This window comes from Mytilus californianus, unplaced genomic scaffold (assembly GCF_021869535.1).
Source record: "Mytilus californianus isolate M0D057914Y unplaced genomic scaffold, xbMytCali1.0.p SCAF_15, whole genome shotgun sequence".
NCBI lineage: Eukaryota > Metazoa > Mollusca > Bivalvia > Mytilida > Mytilidae > Mytilus > Mytilus californianus.
The window spans coordinates 8026081-8050016 of NW_026262637.1; the positions used below are offsets into that span (position 1 = coordinate 8026081).

Here is a 23936-nt window from a genome sequence, read left to right on the forward strand (position 1 = left end):
CTGTTTTTATCCCTCATTGCCAAATGAGACTTTCCATCAGGACCAAAGTAACAACCTTTTTTAGATCTAGTAAAGATCTTTGAAAAATTTGTTTTACTAGACCCTTATTTGTAAATAGCTGTAATTGACTTTCCATCAGGACCAAAGTATTCATATCTGGTGAGTAAAGTATAAGGAACATTGCTGCATGTAATTGATAAAAAAAAAAAAAATAAATATTTCAGTGTATTCAGAGACAATAACTACATCATTAAATTCTCAATCAGATTCAGACCTATTTCAACATTTAGCCTTAAAAAGCCTTTTCTAGTATAAATGTATGGATTTCAATATAATGTTCTTACATTTATTACAATACACCATTTACATACATTATGCAGGTTTTCTCTGAAAACACTGTTTTTTAAAATCAAAAGGAGTTCAGATAATACAAATGAGTACTAGCTATTAGTGAATTTCTATTCCAACGTTTAGGTGAATTCTGTCATATTAGTACATTGTACTCCTTGGCAGTGTAGAATCATTAAAAATAGATGTCTATATCAACAAGATATGGGTACATCATCATCAGACAGTAACCCAGCAACTTCAATGACCCATACACATCTATAAATGTTTAATATGTCAGTCAGTCTTCTCTAATCCTTTCAGTCTTTCTAATAATGGTGGATGAGAGTAGTTCCACGAAGAATATAGCCAGTCTGTGACAGGAAATCCTAGATTGTCTTTGTTTAGCTTGATTAAAGAGGATTTTAGTTCCTTGGCCATCTTCAAAGATTTAGCAAATGCATCAGCTTGGAACTCAAATCTTCTACTATTAACTGTCATCAAAAAGTTAAGAATCTGAAATAAGATTTTGATACATGTGAAAGCTCCTACACCATTAAGTATAGAGTGAAATATTTCATATACTGTCTGCCAATATTGTTTTTAGGTTTTTTGCAATAATATGATATATAATATGTGTACATGCTCACACTCATTCATACAAACATTATGTACAGACGTATCATGGCAATCTTTTCTCTTTCTAACAGACTGCTTACCATGTAATTTGAAACATCAACAAGGAAATGTTTTTATATTGCATTTGAAAAAAATAAAAGAACTTGTCTGAGGACAGGAATTCCACTGCTCAAACTTGCGTTTCAATCAAATTGGGAAAGACAAAAAGGACAGGAGAATGGTAACACTTAATGCGTGTTTTTCCCTTGCAGCAGGGGTATAAAAAAGAACATCAGCATGAAAAATCAAATTTGGATTTGATTATGTTTCAGTTACTCAATCTTAAGTATTGTGGACTGTTGTTTGTGTTTCGTTGATCTTTTTTTTTGCCATGATAGCTATATAGTGTTCTCTGTCTTATTGTTTTTGATTGTCTTGTTGTGTTATCCTTTTAGATCATACTTACCACATGGTACGGTGAGAATATAAATTGGAATATAATGATGAGACCAATAATGATAGGTTTGGTTGTAAATCCAAAGGCAAGGTATAGATCATCTCTCTTAAACAACATGGCAAACAGCATAAAACATAGAAAGGTATTGACCTGAAAATATATACAACATGACAAATAAACAAAATATATACAACATGACAAATAAACAAAATATATAAAGGTAAAATCTTTCAGTGTACAGAAATTGATTGATTGGAATAAAAATGAAATGATGTATTTTCTGTCAGCCCTTTTTTCTTAAGCAAATGAAAACAGATTTAATTCAGCTTTTTAAGATAGATGGGGGGGGGGGGGGTCTTAATTAAAATTCATAGAATTTTTTAATAATTTGACAAAATGTAATTTATGTCAAGCTTTTTTCAAAAATATAATAAACGTATGGGTCACCAGGCTTTTTTTCACACTACATGTTGTGCAAAATTGTAAGATTTTGTATAGATTAAACATGGAAAACCCAATTTTGTGTGATAAAAAGAAAACTACACCATAAAATTTTAAAGATAAAATATGAGAAGATAGCTTTAATAATATGCTTTCAGATAAGAAAAAGAAAAAAAGGGGTCACCGGACTCGTTTTCTTGCAACATAATAAAATAGGTAAATTCACAACACACTTTATCTGAGTTATCACCCCTTATATCTGAGTTATCTACTCTGCCCTTATGTGGCAAAGTTTGAGAAAACATATTACTCTCAAAATTTGCCCTGTTCATTAAAGATCTAGACCGATTGTTATCTGCTATTTCAAAATCCAAGATGGAGGAAGACACCCCAGCTACCTTAAGTGATGAGAATTTTAACAACATTTCAGGTTTTTTTTCAAATCAGCTTTTATAAACCTAACAAGTTAGAAAGTAATTTATTTCAATCTATATAATAAGCATAAAAAGAGATATAGGGTATATATATTTGTAAGTAAAACATGTAGCAAACATATAGTTGCCATTTGATTGCTAAACTTCTTTTAAATGATTCAATCAGCCCTAAACATTGGGAAATGCAGAAATTAAATATAACAATTCCTGACTTACATTACTTATTATCAGATTTTTTAGATTGTGATTGAGCTTCCAGTGACCTAATTCATGACCTAAAACAGCCAGAATTTCATCATCATTACAGCCTTGTTTCTTGTGTTTCTTCTCTTCGTCCTCTCCTTTCTTCCCTGTTGTACTATCTTTTACCTCCTTCTTTTCTTCTGTCTTTCCTTCATGTACTTCTTTTCCTTCTGTGTTTTCCTACAAAGATATAAACGAATATCAACAGTACTTCCTAATTTTGTACATCTATAAAAGCTTGGATGCCTGACAATTTTCCTGCTATACTGTTATTGTTTCATTTTGATATACATTGTAAAAATGAATAAGATTGGTTTGAAGTTTTAAGTCTTTGAGAAGAAAAATAAGGCATTTAAAATTGGACCTTCAAAAATGTGACAAAGGACAGAGTGGTGACAAAGGACAGAGTGGCAACAATGACCTTATTTTGGTCTAATTACTCAATCCAACATCAATTTGATGTCTAGTTCTTTGGACATCTGGTGTGAAATAAACAGCTGCGCCACGAACACAAGATACGCCCGTCGTCTTGTGTGTGAGGTTTTATGCAATAATCATAAATCGTTTCTGAGATACGGCGCGACATGTGAAAACCCCCTTTTTAAAAAAAAAAATCAATAACTCTAAAATAAAATTTTGAATCATCACCAAAAAGTATACAGATCTTTAGATTAATATAAATTAAGAAGTGTGTAAAGTTTTAAGCAATAAACATAAATCTTTTTTGAGATGCGGCGCGACATGTGAAAAAAACACCCCCTGTTTAAGTTACAAAGTCCCATAACTCAAAAAGTTTTAATCTTATTTTCACCAAAAAGTATACAGATCTTTAGATTAATATAAATTAAGAAGTGTGTAAAGTTTTAAGCAATAAACATAAATCTTTTTTGAGATGCGGCGCGACATGTGAAAAAAACACCCCCTGTTTAAGTTACAAAGTCCCATAACTCAAAAAGTTTTAATCTTATTTTCACCAAAAAGTATACAGATCGTTTGACCATCATAAGAAACAATTATGTTAAGTTTCATGAAATTTGGATAAGTTGTTCTCAAGTTATGGTGCAACATGTGGATGCCGTACAGATGGACGCCAGACATTTGTATACCATAATACGTCCCGTCAAAATTTTGAGGGGCGTATAAAAATAGGAGGAGACAGCATATATTTTTTCAGTTCAAATTTTTTGCCTGTCACCAAATTCAAATACATTACTCTGACTGGGCAAATTACTCTTTCTTTTTACTTCTAAAAGCAACAAGTATATTAAGAAATCTTAAGCTTGACTAGAAGTGGTTTAACCAATGACACCCCTTTATTATGACGAGCAAACCAATCACAATACTATCACTTTGGTACTGTTGCACATCAGCCTACCAAAAGACCAGGATATGAGATATCTTATTAAATAGGGTCTAGGATTTCTTAAATATTGTCAAGGAAATTTACAATTTATTTCATCCAAGACACTTTAGACAAAAGATATGTCTATGCCTGTTAAAACAAGGATTGGCAATAACGATAGCTTTAAGTAAATACCAATGGGTTTGCAGTTATGGAACGAAATGTATTTTTGACATAAAGAAGAAATGTACTTATTCTATTTATAATAACTATAGTTATAGATACCTGCTGCTTCTTTTCTTCCTCCTCCTTTTTATTCAATGGAGAATAATCTTCTAACAATGTATCAAATAATACTATCCTCTTGTTCTTGAAGAAACCATAGAAGTAAGCATTGCTGTGAGCTGATCTTTTAGATCCTGTTAAAATATTTAAGTCTCATTTAATTTGATCATTGAATTAGCTTTGTTTTATACAAAAAAAAACATTATTCATTTGAAAGAAAAATACAATACAATATGAATTTCATAAATAAGACATCTGGTCTAGGGGAGATAATCCTAATAAAATTTAAAGTTTCATCAATTTTAATTTAATTGTCAAAAGTTTTAGTTTTCAATCTTATTATTTTTCTTTCAAATGATAGTCTATATAAAATATCTCTTAACTATCCTAGTATTGTATCTCATAATAACTTTTTAATCTATATAAACTGTAACTGAATATATATCAGATGACAACTATATGAAACCAACATTTATTCTATACTCACAGGTAGATACTAACCTTTTTCAAGACCAAAATGATCTCAATTAAATTGTTTCAGTAAAAATAAATGAAAAATATGGCATGTCAGATGTATAACTGAAAGACAGAATATTATTAAATTAAGATTTTTTCAATTTTGAAAATGATTAACTACACGTACTAGTGCTATTGATTACCTTCAACAACAAAGAGTTTCTTTAAAGGGAAGTCAATACTGGCAGCCAAAGCTTCTATCCTGGACCTTAGATCTCCATCAGGTAAGGGAGTAAACTTATCAAAAAGTGGAGCTATGTAGTCAGCATAAACAGTAATTAATACCTGGAGAAAGAAGAAATATGATTGATAAACAGTTGTAATAAATGACTTGAAAGGTGTTAAGGTCGTGTAGCCATGATGTAGGCATATAAATCAGAACTTGACAATTTTCATGTTTCAATTAAAAATGAAATTATTTTCAGACATGACATACTCATTTGGTTATGGTGTCTCATATAAATTTTGTGCAATGATAATTCTTTTTATTTTGTGAAACCTATCACTTCCAGTTTTTTCACAATAATTTCTGAATTTACAGTACTTAAATTGGGATTAAAACTTCATGAATGCATTAAAAATCTACCCTGATAGGCCAAATTAACAACTACTTGTGTTTAGTGCTTTTGACCCTCAGTTTTTGGTGGGGTTTGTGTTGCTCAGTCTTTAGTTTTCTATGTTGTGTTTTGTGTACTGTTGTTTGTCTGTTTGTCTGTTGGTCTTTTTCTTTTTTAGCCATGGCATTGTCAGTTTATTTTTGACTTGTGAGTTTGAATGTCCCTTTGGTATCTTTCGCATCTCTTTTTCTACCTACACTATTGTTTTTCTGTGGATTCATTATTATTCGTAGCGAACCAATTTTCGTTGAATTTGTGGGTAAAGGGAAACTACAAATTCAAATGTTGAACGAAGTATAACTTGTTTATTGGCTTGTATACAAACTTTTGAAAAACCACAAAATGAAATATCCACAAAAATGCAATTTTTCTTCAACACATGAAATTAAATAAATCTACAAAATGCCTAAGTTTTCATTTGGTAATGAATTGTATCAAAATTGCAGAAGGTTCCCATATAAACAGGGTATGATAACAAAAAAGTCTTATACACTATGTCCGTTGAAATTCTAAACACTCATAATTTTTGTTTAGCCTTCAAAACATGCCAAAAAAAAAAGTTTTAAATTTTCAAAATTCTATCACAAACTAACTATAACAATAATTATAATATGTTTTGATTGACAACATGATTGATAGAATGAAGGGTTGAAATGGCTATTGTAGTCTTTGATGCAATTTTTTGGCGATAAATATATCCAATACTAGTTAACCCAATCTTTATTCTTATAAAGAAAAGTTATATGCACTTACCAAAGAGACAACAAATATAAACAACCAACAGTAAATAAAGAAGTAGTCCCCTCCAATCTTTATAATGTAGATCAGTAATGCTGTAATAGGCATTGCTAAGGCCATACCAACTACTAATTTCTTTATGCTGTCTTTAATATAGAATGGTAAGGTCTGAAATTATAGAACATATAATAAATGAAATATACTAGCAACTGGTACAGAAAAAAATGGTTTGAAGGCTTTAATTAAGTATATAGCCATCAACTAAATGAAAGCTATAACTTCTACGTAAATGTACGAGACAGCCACATTTCCCTCACTTTATCCTGCAATCAGCCATTTTACTAATACAAATATAGATCTATGGATGGATGGCTGTTTAACCATTTGCGGCAAATTAAATGCATATTCAGAACAAAACTATGATTATATGATACGACTTTAAACTCTGCTTTGTACTAGACAGACATACTGAGTCAAAAATTTACTTGCTAGTTCACAAGGTAATAGTCCACAGGAAGACATGTCATCCTACCCCAATACATAATTCTGACTCCGTGCTGACCAGTCTTTGCTCTTACTTCTAAATACTTTGTACTAAGGGGAGAAGCGATAAATACCAATTTTCAAGTCTTTGGTTTGACCCGGCTGGGTTGAAACCCACTACCTACTGCACTTGAGGCAAACATGATACTACTAGACCACAGAGGCAGTTACAAATATAGATATACAACATGTAACAAATTTTTGGGATATTTGTATATTAACAAATATCCTCTCCTTAATATGTATGCATATCCTGAACAGTTACATTCAAATTATTGTTTATGTAGCATTTCAATTAGGCGTTAGCTTCATGGTCAATGTCTTTTAAAAAAGAAGAAGTTTAAGACCGTGAATTAATTACAAAGCATATTAGTACCAAACCTAAATTGAAAAATATAGTTCATATACTTACATTGTTAGAAAACATAAACAAATGCATAGGTTCATGAAGGATTCAAACTTAGTATGATGCACACCTTTTAACATTTATCCATACCTGTTTATTGAAACCATGCTTTTCTTCCAAAACAAAAGTACTATACAATGACCAGGGCTGTGATGTTATAGTGCTGTATAACTGGGCATACAACATAAATACTATGGACAGCATAATCTGAAACAAAGTACAAATGAAGTACTATACAAATGAACATTAATCTTAAAAAACATGGAAATTAAGAAATTATTGTGTGAATTTCTTATTTCGATTTTCGAAAAATGAACAAAATGCAAGTTTAATAATTGTGATTTCAGGAAAAGCAACATACAGATATATGTATTTGATATCAGAATGTGTGTTCTCATTATTGCAATACAAGTAGCCACATCATTTAAATGAATAATAAAAAAAATGTGTCTGAGGACACAAATGCCCCCTGCTCAAGCTTGCTTATAGTATGTGAAAATACTTTTGGGATCGACTGAGCGAATGACCAACGAAAGGACAGACGGACGGTCAAGGGTAACACTAAATGCCTCTTTGCCTAGCAGCGGGGGCATAAAATCCTTGCAATTATCTCTGAATTTACAGTATAATGATCAGTATAGAAAACTACAAGAATATGTGTATAATAAACTGTTCACGTTATCATGGTCAACTATCATGTAAAACTTGAATTCTTGGTTAAAATCAAAATTCGGCATTACATTCAAAAATTTTGCATCACACTGAACATGTGTATTGTGTTTTCAAGTTGATGTGACCATAACTTCATGGTAAACTTTATTGTTGAAGGCTGTACAGGGCCTATAGTTGCTAATATTTTCGTCATTTAGTCTCAGGTGGATAGTTGTCTCATTAGCAATCATACATTTCCTTAATTTATACCTTAATCCAAAACTTAACCTAAGAATGTATTTATTTCAAATCATTATAAACATGCATATATGTATACTAAGTTTCAATTGATGTGACCACAACTTCATAAAAAATTTTAACTGATAGGGGGGATGGACTACTGGACAGAAGGATAATTATGCAGACCAGAAAACATAATGCTCCCTTAAGCTTACTACCATAGGCAAAGCAGAAAAAACAAGCATTCTGTGAGTATTACCTGGCAAAACATAGTCCCCTACTGGTTAAAAATTCATTGTACTGGAACAAAATGCTAACTTGATCTATAACTTGTCATGGTGTATACTTTATACCAAATATCAAGTCAATATCTTCAAGCATGACGAAAACAAATGTGGAAAATTGATTATTTGAGTGAATTTTCTAAGTCCAAGGACAATAACTCTGCAAAAAATCATTAGACTGGAACAAAATTCGAACTTGATCTGTAACTTGTCATGATTAAACAATACACCAAATATCAAATCAATATCTTCAAGCATGAAGAAAAAAGTGTGGAAAACTGATCTGCCGACAGACAGACAGACGGAGTGCAAACCTAAAGTCCCCTTTGACTTCGTCGGTAGGGGACTAATAACAGCAGTTCACTATTCACAGGCATACAGAAATAAAAACTATGGAAAGAAGTATTTTAAATATGGACTGTCATGATCATAAGCCCCATATAAGCCTTTCCTTAACAAACTATACAGGAAGGCTATTTTCCATGCTATGAAAGTTCCCTCTCCCACTCTTCTGGTTACATTTTTAATATATCCTGAGCAACTGTGGTCATCCCTTGTAGAAATATGATCCCTACAGAATTGTTTCGTAGGTTTGAGAAAAAAAGAAAAGGAAACCTTATAAACTATTCACAAATATGAATGTATAATTCATTTGTATTCAAAATACTTGCGTTAATTTGATAGAAAACAGTTTGATCTACCTCATAATCTGGACCATAGCCAAAATATCCAATGGTATCAGTTGAAACTGTCCATAGAAATGGAATTCCTCCAAATATTAGGATCATCTGAAATAATACAATGAATAATAATTGTAATAAGATTAAATAAGATATTGACTATTAGACAATATATTCATATGCTGAATGTACTTGGTTTTTTTTTATTTATATATATCTAAGATTTCAAACTTATTGTGTCATAATCATGATAATGGTGTTTCACAAAAGGTTGTTCCATATACTGTGGATTCATTTATTTTCGTGGGTATCAATTTTCCTGGATAGAGAAAAAAAGACGTTTCGTGGTATACGTAAATTCGTGGATCGCTGATTACAAACAAAAAAAAATCAGATACGTAATTCGTGGATTTCTTTTTGATTATGGAGATCATATAACCTCCTTGGTTTGATCAATAATAAAACAAACAAAAAAGAAGGAATTCATTGAAAAAGTTTTGAATTGTCAAAATCCTCGCTTGGTCATTCTAGGTTAAAGTGTTCATTGAAAACTTCTATTACAATAATGGACAGAGACAACTAATTATTTGTTTGTTTTACAATTTATAAATTCTTGTCGGAATTTTATAAGGCATTTAAAACTCTATGATTGAAAGCTCATTTCCCTTATTACGATATAATAAACAGTCATATAAGTAAAAGGTGTGAAAATAAATGTTCCTGTCATAAACAATATTACCTACGGACAATATCCCCGTACTTAATCCTATTGATTTTTAATCACCAGTAAACCAAACTATGACACGGTAATTAACAACTTGCAGTTATTTTCCATGAACAGTTTTAATCAATTTTAAAAAGTAAATTATCACTGATATTCGATATATTTATTATTGATTTAATCAAAATACTTGTATTTTCTTTCAATAAAAACACGTGTTATGTTACAATGTTCATGATGTTTATCGCCAGTCAACACTATACTAGAACTGCATAACATAACCGGAAATAAACATCCGACTCCATATACATTTCTCGGGATTATTCTTCGTTGAATTCTTAAATTCGTGGTTTGCTGTGACCCACGAAACCCACGAAAATTGGTATACCACGAATAATAAAATGCTCCGCAGGGCGCAGCTTGATACGACCGCAGAGGTCGAACCCTGAACAGTTGGGGGAAGTATGGACACAACATTCAAGCTTGATACAGCTTTGGATTTGGATTGTGATTAAATATTTGACACAGCATAGGTTTCTAACACAGATTGAATGTGGTCTAAGAACTTAAAAAATTTTAAATTGGACATTCACCTATTATCATGATTATGGTCCAATATCCAAAATCTAAATACATGGTTAGATTCAGCATATCAAAGAACCCCAAGAATTCAATTTTTGATGAAATCAAACAAAGTTTAATTTTGGACCCTTTTGACCTCAATGTGGACAAAGTTGATAACGGGGCCCAAAAATCAAAAATCTAAATACATGGTTAGATTCAGCATATCAAAGAACCCCATATATTCAATTTTTGTTGAAATCAAACAAAGTTTAATTTTGGACCCTGATTTGGACCAACTTGAAAACTGGGCCCATAATCAAAAATCTAAATACATGTTTAGATTCAGCATATCAAAGAACCCTAAGAATTCAATTTTTGTTAAAATCAAACTAAGTTTAATTTTGGACCCTTTGGACCTTAATGTAGACCAATTTGAAACGGAACAAAAAATTAAGAATCTAAATACACGGTTAGATTCGGCATATCAAAGAACCCCAATAATTCAATTTTTGATGAAATCAAACAAAGTTTAATTTTGGACCCTTTTGACCTCAATGTGGACAAAGTTGATAACGGGGCCCAAAAATCAAAAATCTAAATACATGGTTAGATTCAGCATATCAAAGAACCCCACATATTCAATTTTTGTTGAAATCAAACAAAGTTTAATTTTGGACCCCGATTTGGACCAACTTGAAAACTGGGCCCATATTCAAAAATCTAAATACATGTTTAGATTCAGCATTTCAAAGAACCCTAAGAATTCAATTTTTGTTAAAATCAAACTAAGTTTAATTTTGGACCCTTTGGACCTTAATGTAGACCAATTTGAAAACGGAACCAAAATTTAAGAATCTAAATACACAGTTAGATTCGGCATATCAAAGAACCCCAATAATTCAATTTTTGATGAAATCAAACAAAATTTAATTTTGGACCCTTTGGACCTCAATGTGGACCAATTTAAAAACGGGGCCCAAAATCCAAAAACTAAATACACGGTTAGATTCAGCATATTAAAGAACCCCATGAAATCAAGAATAAAACCCCATTGAAATTGGTCAAGAAATAAGCAATTTATAGGAAGTATCTTCTTTTGCACAATCCTGTGCTATTAAATATTTCTTGCTATTGCGCAATACTGTACAATTGACAATTTCTTGCTATTGCGCAATATTGTGCTATTGGATATTTCTTGCTATTGCGCAATACTGTGCAATTGAAGATTTCTTGCTATTGCGCAATACTGTGCAATTGAAGATTTCTTGCTATTGTGCAATACTGTGCAATTGAAAATTTCATGCTATTGCACAATACTTATTATATAATAATTTACACATCCTGTTTGGTGTGTATCTCCTACCATATCATTATTATTTGATTTTAAATATAAATCAGAAATAACCAACTTAAAATGGAAAATTTTAAAAGAAACAAAAAAGGAAAAAAAGAAAAAAAAGGAAAAAAAAATAAATCCCCCCCCAAAATTTTTTGAACCCCCATTATGATTCATCACCCCCAAACTCAATCCCAGCCTTCCCTTTGTGGTATGGTACCTTGCAGTACAATTTCAGAGAGATCCATACCCTTGAACACAAGTTATTGTCTGGAAACTAGAAAAAAATGTGTTTTTTGGCCCCTTTTTGGCCCCAAATTCCTAAACGTTTAGGGCAATTACCCCCAAACTCAAACCCAGCTTTCCCTTTGTGATATGGAACCTTGTAGTACAATTTCAGAAAGATCCATACACTTACACACAAGTTATTGTCATGAAACTAGAAAAATGCTTGTTTTTTGCCCCTTTTTTGGCCCCTAATTCCTAAAATTTGGAGGCAATTACCCCCAAAATCAATCCCAGCATTCCTTTAGTGATATGGAACCTTGTGGTACAATGTCAGAGAGATCCATACACTATGTTATGTCTGGAAGTTACAAAAATGCTTATTTTTGGCCCCTAATTCCTTTACTGTTATTACCATAACCCCCAAAATCAATCCCAACCTTCCTTTTGTGGTATTGAACCTTGTGGTAAAATTTCATAAAGATCCATTCACTTAAACTAAAGTTAGAGTGCGAAAACCAATGTGTCTTCGGACGACGCCGGACGACGACGACGACGACGACGACGACGACGACGACGACGACGACGCCAACGTCATACCAATATACGACCACAAAAATTTTTTTGCGGTCGTATAAAAATGAATCCACAGTACATGATATAAAAGCAGTTATAGTCTTAATGGTTTTTAGGACTGGTCCAACTAATACAATATTTGAGAAAGCCATACCTGAAGTGTACAACGTTATTTTGGTAAATATAATTTTGACTGCAAAACACAAACAATCTAAATGCTATACAAACTGATTAATATAATTGAAATATAAATAATTTTATCTAATCAACGTTGACCTTTGAAGACTTACTGTGCTTTCTACTTGAGAATACAGTGAACTCCAACAACCAAATATACTCTTGTCTAGTCCATACAATCTGGCTTTGGTAAAAGTCTCCTGGTCTAGAACCCCTTCTAAACTAGCTGGCACAGTTTTAACTGTCCTATACAGCTGTCTCTGAAAAAAGGAAAAAAAAGAAACAATATAAAAATAAGGAGATGTGGTGTGATTGCCAATGAGCATGACACAATGCATGATGAGACAACTATCCAACAATATTCAAATGAAGCAGATTTTCTATGTATACCCTACATGCCCAAGCACTGTGCTAGAGGCATACTTTGGGCATATTACATTTGCATGCATTGGGGGATTAATTCGTTTTATGTATATACTACATTATACATAATCATGATGATCATCTCTACATACATATATGTATCAAAAGTTGATAAAATGATTCTAATAAAAATATTTAACATTAACCATTTACATTATTCATTAAATTCATATAGGTTAGGGCCTCAACTTAGGGGAGGGTTTGGCACCAACAAACTAGTTTAACCCCGCCACATTCTGTATGTGCCTGTCTCAAGTCAGGAGCCTGTAATTCAGTGGTTGTTGTTTGGTGCTGTATATCATATTTGTTTTTCGTTCGTTGTTTTGTACATAAATCCGGCCATTACCTTTTCTTATTTGAATTGTTTTATATTTATCATTTCGGGACCTTTTTTAGCTAACTATAAGGTATGGGTTTTGCTCATTGTTGAAGGCCGTACGTTGGCTTATATATAGTTGTATACTTCTTCTATATCATTTGGCTGTCTCATTGGAAATCATCTTATTTTTATATATAAAAAGAAATCAGCTGTAGATAATGTGCTCCTATATATATCATGTATATATCGTAGGACATGTACATAGGAGGAAGATAAATATTAAGAGAAAGAATAATTTTCTGTTTTTACATTCTGTGCAGTCTCAGTGAGAGTACATCATCGATTTTATGCGTCAACAAATAAATGTGGAATGTGTCCATGGGACACAGATGATGCCCCTACTTGCATATAACAATATAAAGGGACATAACTCAAGAATGATAAAAGTGACCCTACCCAAATTCGTATTTGATCTGAGCTTTGTGGTAATAAGCATTGTGTATAAGTTTCATAACATTTGGTTGAGGCAAACTAAAGTTAGAGAACGCAAACAAAAATCCAGCAATTTTTCCATTTGTTAAGGGTCATAACTCTAGAATGGTAAAAGTTATGCCACCAATATTCAAACTTGATCTGAGTTTTGTGGTAATAAGCTTTGTCATGATTGTGTATAAGTTTCATAGTATTTGGTTGCGGCAAACTTAAGTTAGAGAATGGAAACAAAAAAATTCAGCAATTTATTCATTTGTAAAGGGGCATAACTCCAGAATGGTAAAAGTGACGCCACCAAAATTCAAACTTGATCTGTGTTTTGTGGTAAAAAGCATTGTGTATAAGATTTGGTAGAGGCAAACTTCAGTTTGAGAACGGAAACTGTTTTAGGGCATAACTCTTGAAAGGTAAAATTGGTGCCACCCAAATTCAAACTTGATCTGTGTTTTGTTGTAATAAGCATTGTGTATAAGTTTCATAAGGTTTGGTTAAGACAAACTAAAGTTAGAGAATGGAAACCAATTTTGGGACGTATGGATGTAAATATGTTAATGCCCTACAGTGGAGGCATAAAAATAAATGGTTGAAAATCGTCTAAGCACTTCTATCTCTCCAACAGATACATGTATGTAAAAAGATGTTCACATTGTTTTAAAATGATTTTAAATTTAATGGGATAATTGATATTTGAAAATGGCAGATTTTATAAATCAGGCCAAAATTGTATGACAAGCTTGACTGGCTTTAACCTTTCTTTATGGGTCAGTTGACAGGTATGACTTTAAACTGTTTAAATCATCTATTTTTGTGTAGATTTCTATTGTCATGTGATTGTTCTTAGGTTGTCCATATCATTATCAATCTTTACAATACAAGGGCATGTTTTATTGCTTTCTTCTGAACATCTCAAGAAAAAAAAAAGAATCTGGACCTCTTCTAGAGATATTCTCAAGAAGAAGCAATAATAACATATGCGTTGAACATATAGCAGAATTTTTTATGTTGGATGACATACTGTACATGTATATGTACTTTTTTTCACGTATACTTATTTTCGCGAAATCGTTTTTTCTGATGAATTTGTGTGTACTTAATTTCGCTGTATTGCTGAAAATATCAAAACATTTTAAAAAAAAGTTTTGTATTTGTATATATTTTCATGGAATATTTAAATTTTCATTAAGCCTTTATTTGTTAATCAAGATATAATAACTAATAAAGAACAGGTCAGTGATGTTGTTTATAAAATAAACAAAGATTATTCAATCATCAAAACAGTCGTCCGTTAGAGATTATTCTCAGATTCATCATGTTCATTTGTAGTTACACACTAAAACTATCAGATTTGGCTTAGGTCATTATTTTTTTATGGATCACATGTGTTGTTTGAACAGTTCCACAGTACAGTTGTAAATTCCCAAGAAAATTATTCAAAGGTCTTTACATCCATTTAAGCTGCATTTGTATTCGCATGTATTTATTTTTGCAAAAATATAACTACCGCGAAATTCATAAAAATAAATTCACCTTGAAAAAAGTTTATATACATGATATACAGTAACTGAAGTGTACAATGATTTATTAGAAAACTCAATTACGCATGGACAGCTCATTCAAAAGACATGACTGTAATATTGTGCTCTGTTTTGGCATTGATGTAATTATCATGATTATATAATAAGTGTTAAAACAAAGAAAATTGGTTGGAATAAATTGATGTTCGAGGCATTTTCTCTTTATGCTTTCCTAACTTAATCATGTTAATTAAGCTAAACAAATCTGGCTTAAAGCCTGTCCATTTGATTTTCAGGAATAATCTGAAACTATACAAGAATTTGTCAATGTTTATCTGGTTTATGATTGAAAAAGACATCGTGTCTCTTCATCAAATAATTCAAAAGAAACCAAACAGGATTATTTTTGTATATTAACGATACATGTTTACAAGGTATTCAAGGTCATGCCTTTCTGAGAGTGTATTTACACTAAATCCCTCAGTCATGTCAGTTGTGTACGGATTCATTTTTCCATTATAAAATGGGTCTACAACCATGATAACTACATTTAAAGGCAGGGAAAAAATTGACCTGGGCGATCTTTTTATTCAGTTGTGGTAGCCCAGGTGGCGAATTGAAAACAAAGTACTTGACAGACGGAAATCCGCTATTTACCATGGCTCCAAGTGCCGGCTACTTCACTGACAAAAATATAAATTCAAAAAGAGAAAAAAATCTTTTTAAAATGTATACAGGCAAAAGTCGTATTGTTGCAAAGTCGCGGTCGCGATAAACAAGGATGTAAAATCAGTGTTTACCTTTGACTAAATATAGTTCACGTTAATTCAGGTCACTGATTGGTCGTTTATTTAAAGTTTGGAAAGTATCGTATGTTTGCAAGGATAACAAGAGAGACGTTCCGATGGTCATTTACAATATGAAGCGATCAAATACCCTGTTCAGTTTTGGCTTCAAGAAAGCGAAGAAATTCATAGAAGATGACAATAGCATGTTATGAAATAATATCAGTCAAATAAAAGAACGTATAATATATAATGTTGTTAAGAATCTGGAAAACCGTACCTTTTGTAGTTCCCTTTTCAAAGCCCACGTGATGTCCAGAGAATGAAGGTCAAAAACGAAAGTAGAATATTGTCGACCACAAATAAATAACATTAGTTCAAAATGATTTTAGTTTCCTACTTACTGAACAGTTTACAACAAAGAAAAATCAGAGGAGATATCAATTTTATGACAATGCTTTTGAAATACGTGTACAAGTCTTTTGAGAAATAAGGGGGGTTATTTGTTTACAAATGTATGTAGTTACGCAAAATAAATCGATCAATTAGATTATTAAAGAAATAAAATTAAATATTTCATCGATCATCTACATGTATTTAAGGACAGAGAATTCTTTAGTTGCCTTAAAAAGATATTAAAAAAATAAAATGCTCCGCAGGGCGCAGCTTGATACGACCTCAGAGGTCGAACCCTGAACAGTTGGGGCAAGTATGGACACAACATTCAAGCTTGATACAGCTCTGAATTTGGATTGTGATTAAATATTTGACACAGCATAGGTTTCTGACACAGAATGAATGTGGTCTGAGAACTTAAAAATTTTAAATTGGACATTCACCTTTTATGGTCCAATATCCAAAATCTAAATACATGGTTAGATTCAGCATATCAAAGAACCCCAAGAATTCAATTTTTGATGAAATCAAACAAAGTTTAATTTTGGACCCTTTTGACCTCAATGTGGACAAAGTTGATAAAGGGGCCCAAAAATCAAGAATCTAAATACATGGTTAGATTCAGCATATCAAAGAACCCCATATATTCAATTTTTGTTGAAATCAAACAAAGTTTAATTTTGGACCCCGATTTGGACCAACTTGAAAACTGGGCCCATAATCAAAAATCTAAATACATGTTTAGATTCAGCATATCAAAGAACCCTAAAAATTCAATTTTTGTTAAAATCAAACTAAGTTTAATTTTGGACCCTTTGGACCTTAATGTAGACCAATTTAAAAACGAACCAAAAATTAAGAATCTAAATACACGGTAAGATTCGGCATATCAAAGAACCCCAATAATTCAATTTTTGATGAAATCAAACAAAGTTAAATTTTGGACCCTTTGGACCTCAATGTCGACCAATTTAAAAACGGGGCCCAAAATCCAAAAAACTTAATACACGATTAGATTCAGCATATTAAAGACCCCAATAATTCAAGAATAAAACCCCATTGAAATTGATCGAGAAATAAGCAATTTATACGAAGTATCTTCTTTTGCACAATACTGTGCAATTGAATATTTCTTGCTATTGCGCAATACTGTACAATTGACAATTTCTTGCTATTGTGCAATATTGTGCTATTGGATATTTCTTGCTATTGCGCAATACTGTGCAATTGAAGATTTCTTGCTATTGCGCAATACTGTGCAATTGAAGATTTCTTGCTATTGTGCAATACTGTCCTGTGAAAATTTCTTGCTATTATTGCACAATACTTATTATATAATAATTTACACAACCGGTTTGGTGTGTATCTCCTACCATATCATTATTATTTGCTTTTAAATATAAATCAGAAATAACCAACTTAAAATGGAAAATTTTAAAAGAAAAAAAAAAGGAAAAAAAGAAAAAAAAAGAAAAAAAAAAATCCCCCCCCCAAATTTTTTGAACCCCCTTATGATTCATCACCCCCAAACTCAATCCCAGCCTTCCCTTTGTGGTATGGTACCTTGCAGTACAATTTCAGAGAGATCCATACACTTGAACACAAGTTATTGTCTGGAAACTAGAAAAATGCTTATTTTTGGCCCCTTTTTGGCCCCCAATTCCTACATGTTTTGGGCAATTACCCCCAAACTCAATTCCAGCTTTCCCTTTGTGATATGGAACCTTGTAGTACAATTTCAGAAATATCCAAACACTTACACACAAGTTATTGTCATGAAACTAGAAAAATGCTTGTTTTTTGCCCCTTTTTTGGCCCCCAATTCCTAAAATTTTGAGGCAATTACCCCCAAAATCAATTACAGCCTTCCCTTTGTGATATGGAACCTTGTGGTACAATGTCAGAGAGATCCATACACTTACACACAAGTTATTGTCTGGAAGTTACAAAAATGCTAATTTTTTGGCCCCTTTTTGGCCCCTAATTCCTTAACTGTTGGTACCATAACCCCCAAAATCAATCCCAACCTTCCTTTCGTGGTATTGAACCTTATGGTAAAATTTCATGGAGATCCATTCACTTAAACTAAAGTTAGAGTGCGAAAACCAATGTGTCTTCGGACGACGCCAGACGACGACAACTACGACGACGCCAAATACATACCAATATACGACCAAAAAATTTTTAATTTTTGCGGTCGTATAAAAACTGGTACACAGGGCATGAAGATTCCCATTTGGTAAATGATTTTTTTTTTATTAAATTTGATTGACAGTCAGGGGTACTACTTAAACAAGTGATTTCAGAATCACTCCCTCAAGTGATTTTGGCTGTGAAATATTAAAAATTTTCACACAGACTTTTTAAAATCATTGAAACAAGTAATTTTAGAAGTTAAAATGTAATCACTTTAATAAGTGTTTATAACATTTTCTTGATATTTTTCCCACAAGCTTGATTATTTTATTGGTAAAAAGACAACAATTCCATTGAAAAAACAACTATGTATATGCAGAAATTGTCTTTTGCTTGATAAGCCTGACACTTTTACAGTTTTTTTAAAATATGCAAAAACTGGAATAGTTTGTAGATCAGGTCATAACCTTGAAGTAGATCATTCTAACTCTAAAGAAAACCAATCAGGTTACCTAATATTGTTGATCTTTGTCTGATAGTAAGAGTAGTTAATGAATTTTTGATTACAGAAAAATTCCCAAGGGTACTTTTAAAAGCTTTAGCGCACTAACTTACTGCCCAAGCGCACTGGTGAAATTAATATACAAAGAAAAAAGGATAATTGATTTATGTAGGAAAATTATAGAAAAGATTGTGAAAATATGGAAAATCAATGAAATTAGCATTTGAAGATCAAAGAAAACACTAAAATCACTTAAATAGGTGATAACTGAATTTATCAAATCACTGAAATAAGTGATGATGAAATCACTTGTTTAAGTAGCACCCCTGACTGATTGAATTCAATGGAAGTCAACAACAAAAATAAGACAAAATTTACATTTTCCCATGCATCTAAATCACCTCCAGGTATGCTCAGAATGCAGGGTTTTGAGTCTAAAATTTCAAAATTTTCCTGGGGGGGCATGCCCCCAAACCCCCCTAGCAAGTTCAGCCCGCTTCACGGGCTTCACCAGTGATACTCATAGTGAAATGAAGTGGGCTACTAACTTTTTGTCTGGGCTAACTGATTTTCAAGTCTAGTAGCCCAGCTGGCTACTGGCCTTACAAAGTTAAGTTTCAACCCTGAAAGGTAAGTTATTTTCAAAATTTTAAAGGATTCTGAAAAGCTGCAGTGTTCCAGCTAGGATTTGAAAATAGAGGGGCGCGTTATTAAAAAAGGGCACTTTAGCGCGTTCTCACTGAAAAAAATCAAATACTTAATATTACTACATAATGACATATTTTTAGGAAGCAAGTAGCTAAGTTAAATACTCTATACTATCATATACAAGTTTAAAAATCATTTATTTAGAACATATAAGTTAAAATCAAACTGAGATTAGTCATTACTATATTCATTTCTCTTTCAGAACTACAGATTTTTTCAAAGAAGAGTTCAAATGCAAATAAATATTAAACAACATTGACAAGTCTTCTGTTTTTCTCTTTAAAGAAGGTTGTCACACATTGATCAAGAATTTTTTCAAATTTAGTTTCATCACAGTTGAATTTTACAGTTAATATTTTTGTTAATGTCTGTGTTTTCAAGTTTGCCCTGTGACTTGTCTTTATCAATTTGACCTGAGGGAATATTCTCTCCACCTCTGCTGTACTGAGTGGTTGTATTATTGCAACACTGAATAGTTTTGCAACAAGAGGGAACATATATAATAGGTTTTTATCCTTATGACAAGGTGAATGAAATAGCTCTAGCAGACTAGGTAAGGAACGATCTGTAAGTTCTGCTGATGACACAAGAGCTATAAAGTCCTGCCATTGAATAAGGAGAGTTTCAGGGTCCATGTCAAATGTATTTGCCAGAGCTTCTATCTCTGTATAACCATACAATGTTTCAATGCTGTCTGTTCCTGTAAGGTCTGAAATGGCCAACAGATCGATTGTGTCAGCATCCTTAAATCTAACTGTTATATTTTCAATTAATCCATTGAGAAAGCACTCTCTGACTTTAGTGTCAAAATCTACTGTATATTTCATGTTGAGCGTATCTAATAATATCAATAAGTTTGTCAAAACGGATTTCAATAAGAAAATTGATACAAAAATCGGACTTTCGAGAGCTCCGTAATCGGCACAATAATAAATTAATTCAACTTTGAAAGTTTATTATCAATTCAACAAGCATCTCCGTATATTTCATGTTGAGCGTATCTAATAATATCAATATTAAAGTTAGTCAAAATGGATTTCAATTCAAGAAAAATGATATAAAAATCGGACTTTCGAGTGCTCCGTAATCGGCGGTATTTACAATAGAAGAACAATTACGATATCTGATAGAAACCGTAATTTCTTCTTCTCGATTTTTCATAAAAGTAAAGAATTAAATTATTTTTTTACCTTTGATGGTCATTATTCTTGAAAAAAAGATGTAATAGACTGGCAAGTCTTTGATATTTTCTTCTTGTCATTTTCGAGTTGGTCAATTTTTCTTTTTTTTTTGTCGGCATTTTGTGTGTTGACGTTTTACAATATACTATTGGAATGATTTTTTTTTAATGAACGTTATTTTATAAATAACAAATGCAATCATGGCAATAGAAATGAACATCGTTCACATTTATTTTATAAATTCTGTTTTGCATCGCAGGTGTTAAAAAATCAATTCATTTAACTTGGATGTTTTGGTGCTTCAGGGCAAAGGGATTAGACAGGGTCGTAAATTTCACCTGATTAAGTAATTGACTCTAATCAAATAGGTGATTATATACAGGTAATAAGTGTCAACAATTTTAATCTGTTGTCTTAATGAAGTGTGTGTATAAAGAACTCAACAAAATGGCGACGATATGAGGAAAAAAGATCGTTTTTTAAACTTTTTTCAAAAGGGCACAGAGGGGCGCATCAGAAGGGCAGAAGGGCAGAGGGGCGCAAAATTTCGGGGGCGGGATGCGGCGCCCCTCCATTTCATGCTAGCTGGAATACTGATATGTCTTCTGATCAATTTTGACCTGCTTCAGGTATACAGAATGGTGCTTCAGGTGTAAAAGGCACTGGTTGAGGCGAGGTAGTTGGGAAATATTTTTCCGGAATAGACTTGATATGGCTTGAAAACAGATTTTGAGTCTGGAAAAATCAGAAAATTGCTACAGACTCGGGGATTAATTTAATCTCTCTGAATCACAACATGCATTTATATATCTAATGAATGTATTGTTAGGGCTTAAAACTTTTCCATCTGCATGTGTTTGGCTGTATTCAGAGTAAATTCTGAGGTGTAAAAAACGACCAATCATAATGTAGTACACCTAAATGTGGTAGGATAGGTATGGACTTTCAAAAATGACACACAAAACATGTCTAAATATAAAAAATTATATCCAATATTGGGCGAGTGGTCACAACCTGCTATGAGTTTTTACAACTCTTAAGGACTAACACACTTTGTCGTGAAGAATTAATAACCTGTCGTGCTCCAAGGTATTCTTCCCAAATGTACATTAGCCATGAGAATGCTAAAACAGCCAAAAGTATGTTATTTTCGAGGATATCCATCGTCATTGTTAAAACCGGAAATGTGCTTAGTTTGCCGGTGTAAAATCTAGCTCGATACGGGAACAACTCGATTTTCCGGATAAAAGCTAGAACGATAAGATGGAAGCAAGACAACTCGCCCCACAGGCAATCGCCCCACACTAATTCGCCCCACTTTTAAATAATCGCCCCACTGTTGTTTACCAACTCGCCCCTGATAGATCAGTGTAATACTCGCTCTGATTATTAAAATTAAAAACTATATCTCTGTCATAATTTTGTATTATCAAAACTACATATAATATACAGTTATGACTAAAAATTTAGTCTTAGATTGTATGTACTCTAAAAGATCTTTGGAATTTTTTAGTATCCACATCTGATTCACGCCACCTCTAGAATAGGCAGTTACACAATAACTTTGGAGCCCAGCTGTGATTGCTGATAAAATAGATGTTAATAATTTAGAAAGAGGTTTCGTGGAGCACTTGGAAGACCCAGCAATATACCGTTGTTTGTAAGGACACTTATGTAGTTTAGGTATCCAATACAGTGATGGAAGATCCAGTTCTTCATTTTTGGTTGAAATTCCAAAGGAACATAGAACAGACCTATGATTATCCAGGATTTCCTCTTTGGTAAGTGTCGTGAGGGTATATGTTGAGTTTCCAAATGAATTGTCAATACCTAATTCATTTATCAAGCAGTTTATGTAATGATATTTACACACAAAAACGATGTTGTTTGGGGCTTCATCTGCGGGGACAAAAACATATTTGTCATGGAGGTAGGACAAGTGTTTTGCAACATTTGGGTCTTTAAAAATTGACGTAGCGTGGGTATTAATAAACCCGTTTAGTTTCTTAATTCGGATTTGTATTAACGACCTCACAGCCTTAATCCATTCGGAAAGAGTATCTACGTCTTCTTTCTCGCGTTTAGCCCATTGCCTGGCATAATCCTCGACTGAATCCATCAGTATTTTGAAGTATCATTTCCAATTGATGGAATTAGGCTCACGATATTTCGGACCTTTGGATAACAAATTTCGCAGGGAAGTGTTATTGACAATGTTGAGGTCTCCGGTAATAACGTGGCCAGCCGGATTATATGTGAATTTGGAACTAAACTACTCGATCTTGATGTACTAATTGACAATAAATATATTCATTTTCAAATGAAACAAAATATGAAAAAGGATAATTGATAAATATTGGAATAAAAAAAAGTTTGAATCAGGATCAAGTGTTCAAGAGTGTCTGGGTGGGTGGATCCTTAATTTCTATATCTATACATTTTTTAACCATTTTTCTTTATCTTGAAATAACCTTTATTCTTTTAAATTCTTATATTTATTTTGCTATCAAAATTTTCTATGAAAATACGTTGATTTCTTAATTCTGTCCATCGTTCATTTCTGTAATCAGTATTGTATAATGTATTGCATCATTCTTTTATTTTCCTCAGATATTTTTTTTTATACTTTTGCAACCCATTAAAATATCTTAATTAAAGCCGGCAAAATAGCATATTTCTATAGCAATGGACATTTTGCCGGCGCCGGCAATACAGTGAATTTGTTATTTTGCCGGTTCCTTATAAAGAGTGAATTTTAATCTTTTCTTTTGAAAAGTATACTACGAAAATGTGTATTGTCAACAAAAAAGAATCAAATTATTACTAATATAGTTAAATAAGATAACAGCAACAGCCTTTTTTGAGATACAATATATAATCTGGGACTATTATGCTAGACAGTACAATAGTCCCAGATATAATCGTTTAAAACATTTATCAGTCAAAATGATAATAAGAATTTGTAAAAAGAAATAAAGATAAAAATATTGAGCATCCTTTTGTAGAAATGAAATCATATCAAAACATGTAGTTCTTGTTGCAATAACTTCTAGAATAAG

The 23936-nt window shown here is 32.3% G+C and overlaps 1 protein-coding gene across 1 annotated transcript; it reads right to left on the reverse strand.

The window, feature by feature from the left end:
- Positions 1–207: 207 nt before the first annotated feature.
- Positions 208–22075, reverse strand: LOC127725320 (CAAX prenyl protease 1 homolog). The gene is made up of 10 exons (XM_052232248.1): positions 21952–22075; positions 12535–12681; positions 8844–8930; positions 7058–7174; positions 6034–6186; positions 4807–4948; positions 4148–4281; positions 2494–2700; positions 1412–1552; positions 208–843 (listed from the first exon to the last, which is right to left on the reverse strand). Exons 1-10 carry the CDS (start codon positions 22045–22047, stop codon positions 625–627), a joined length of 1443 nt encoding a protein of 480 aa, XP_052088208.1. The 5' UTR covers positions 22048–22075; the 3' UTR covers positions 208–624.
- Between the last annotated feature and the right edge of the window lie 1861 nt (positions 22076–23936).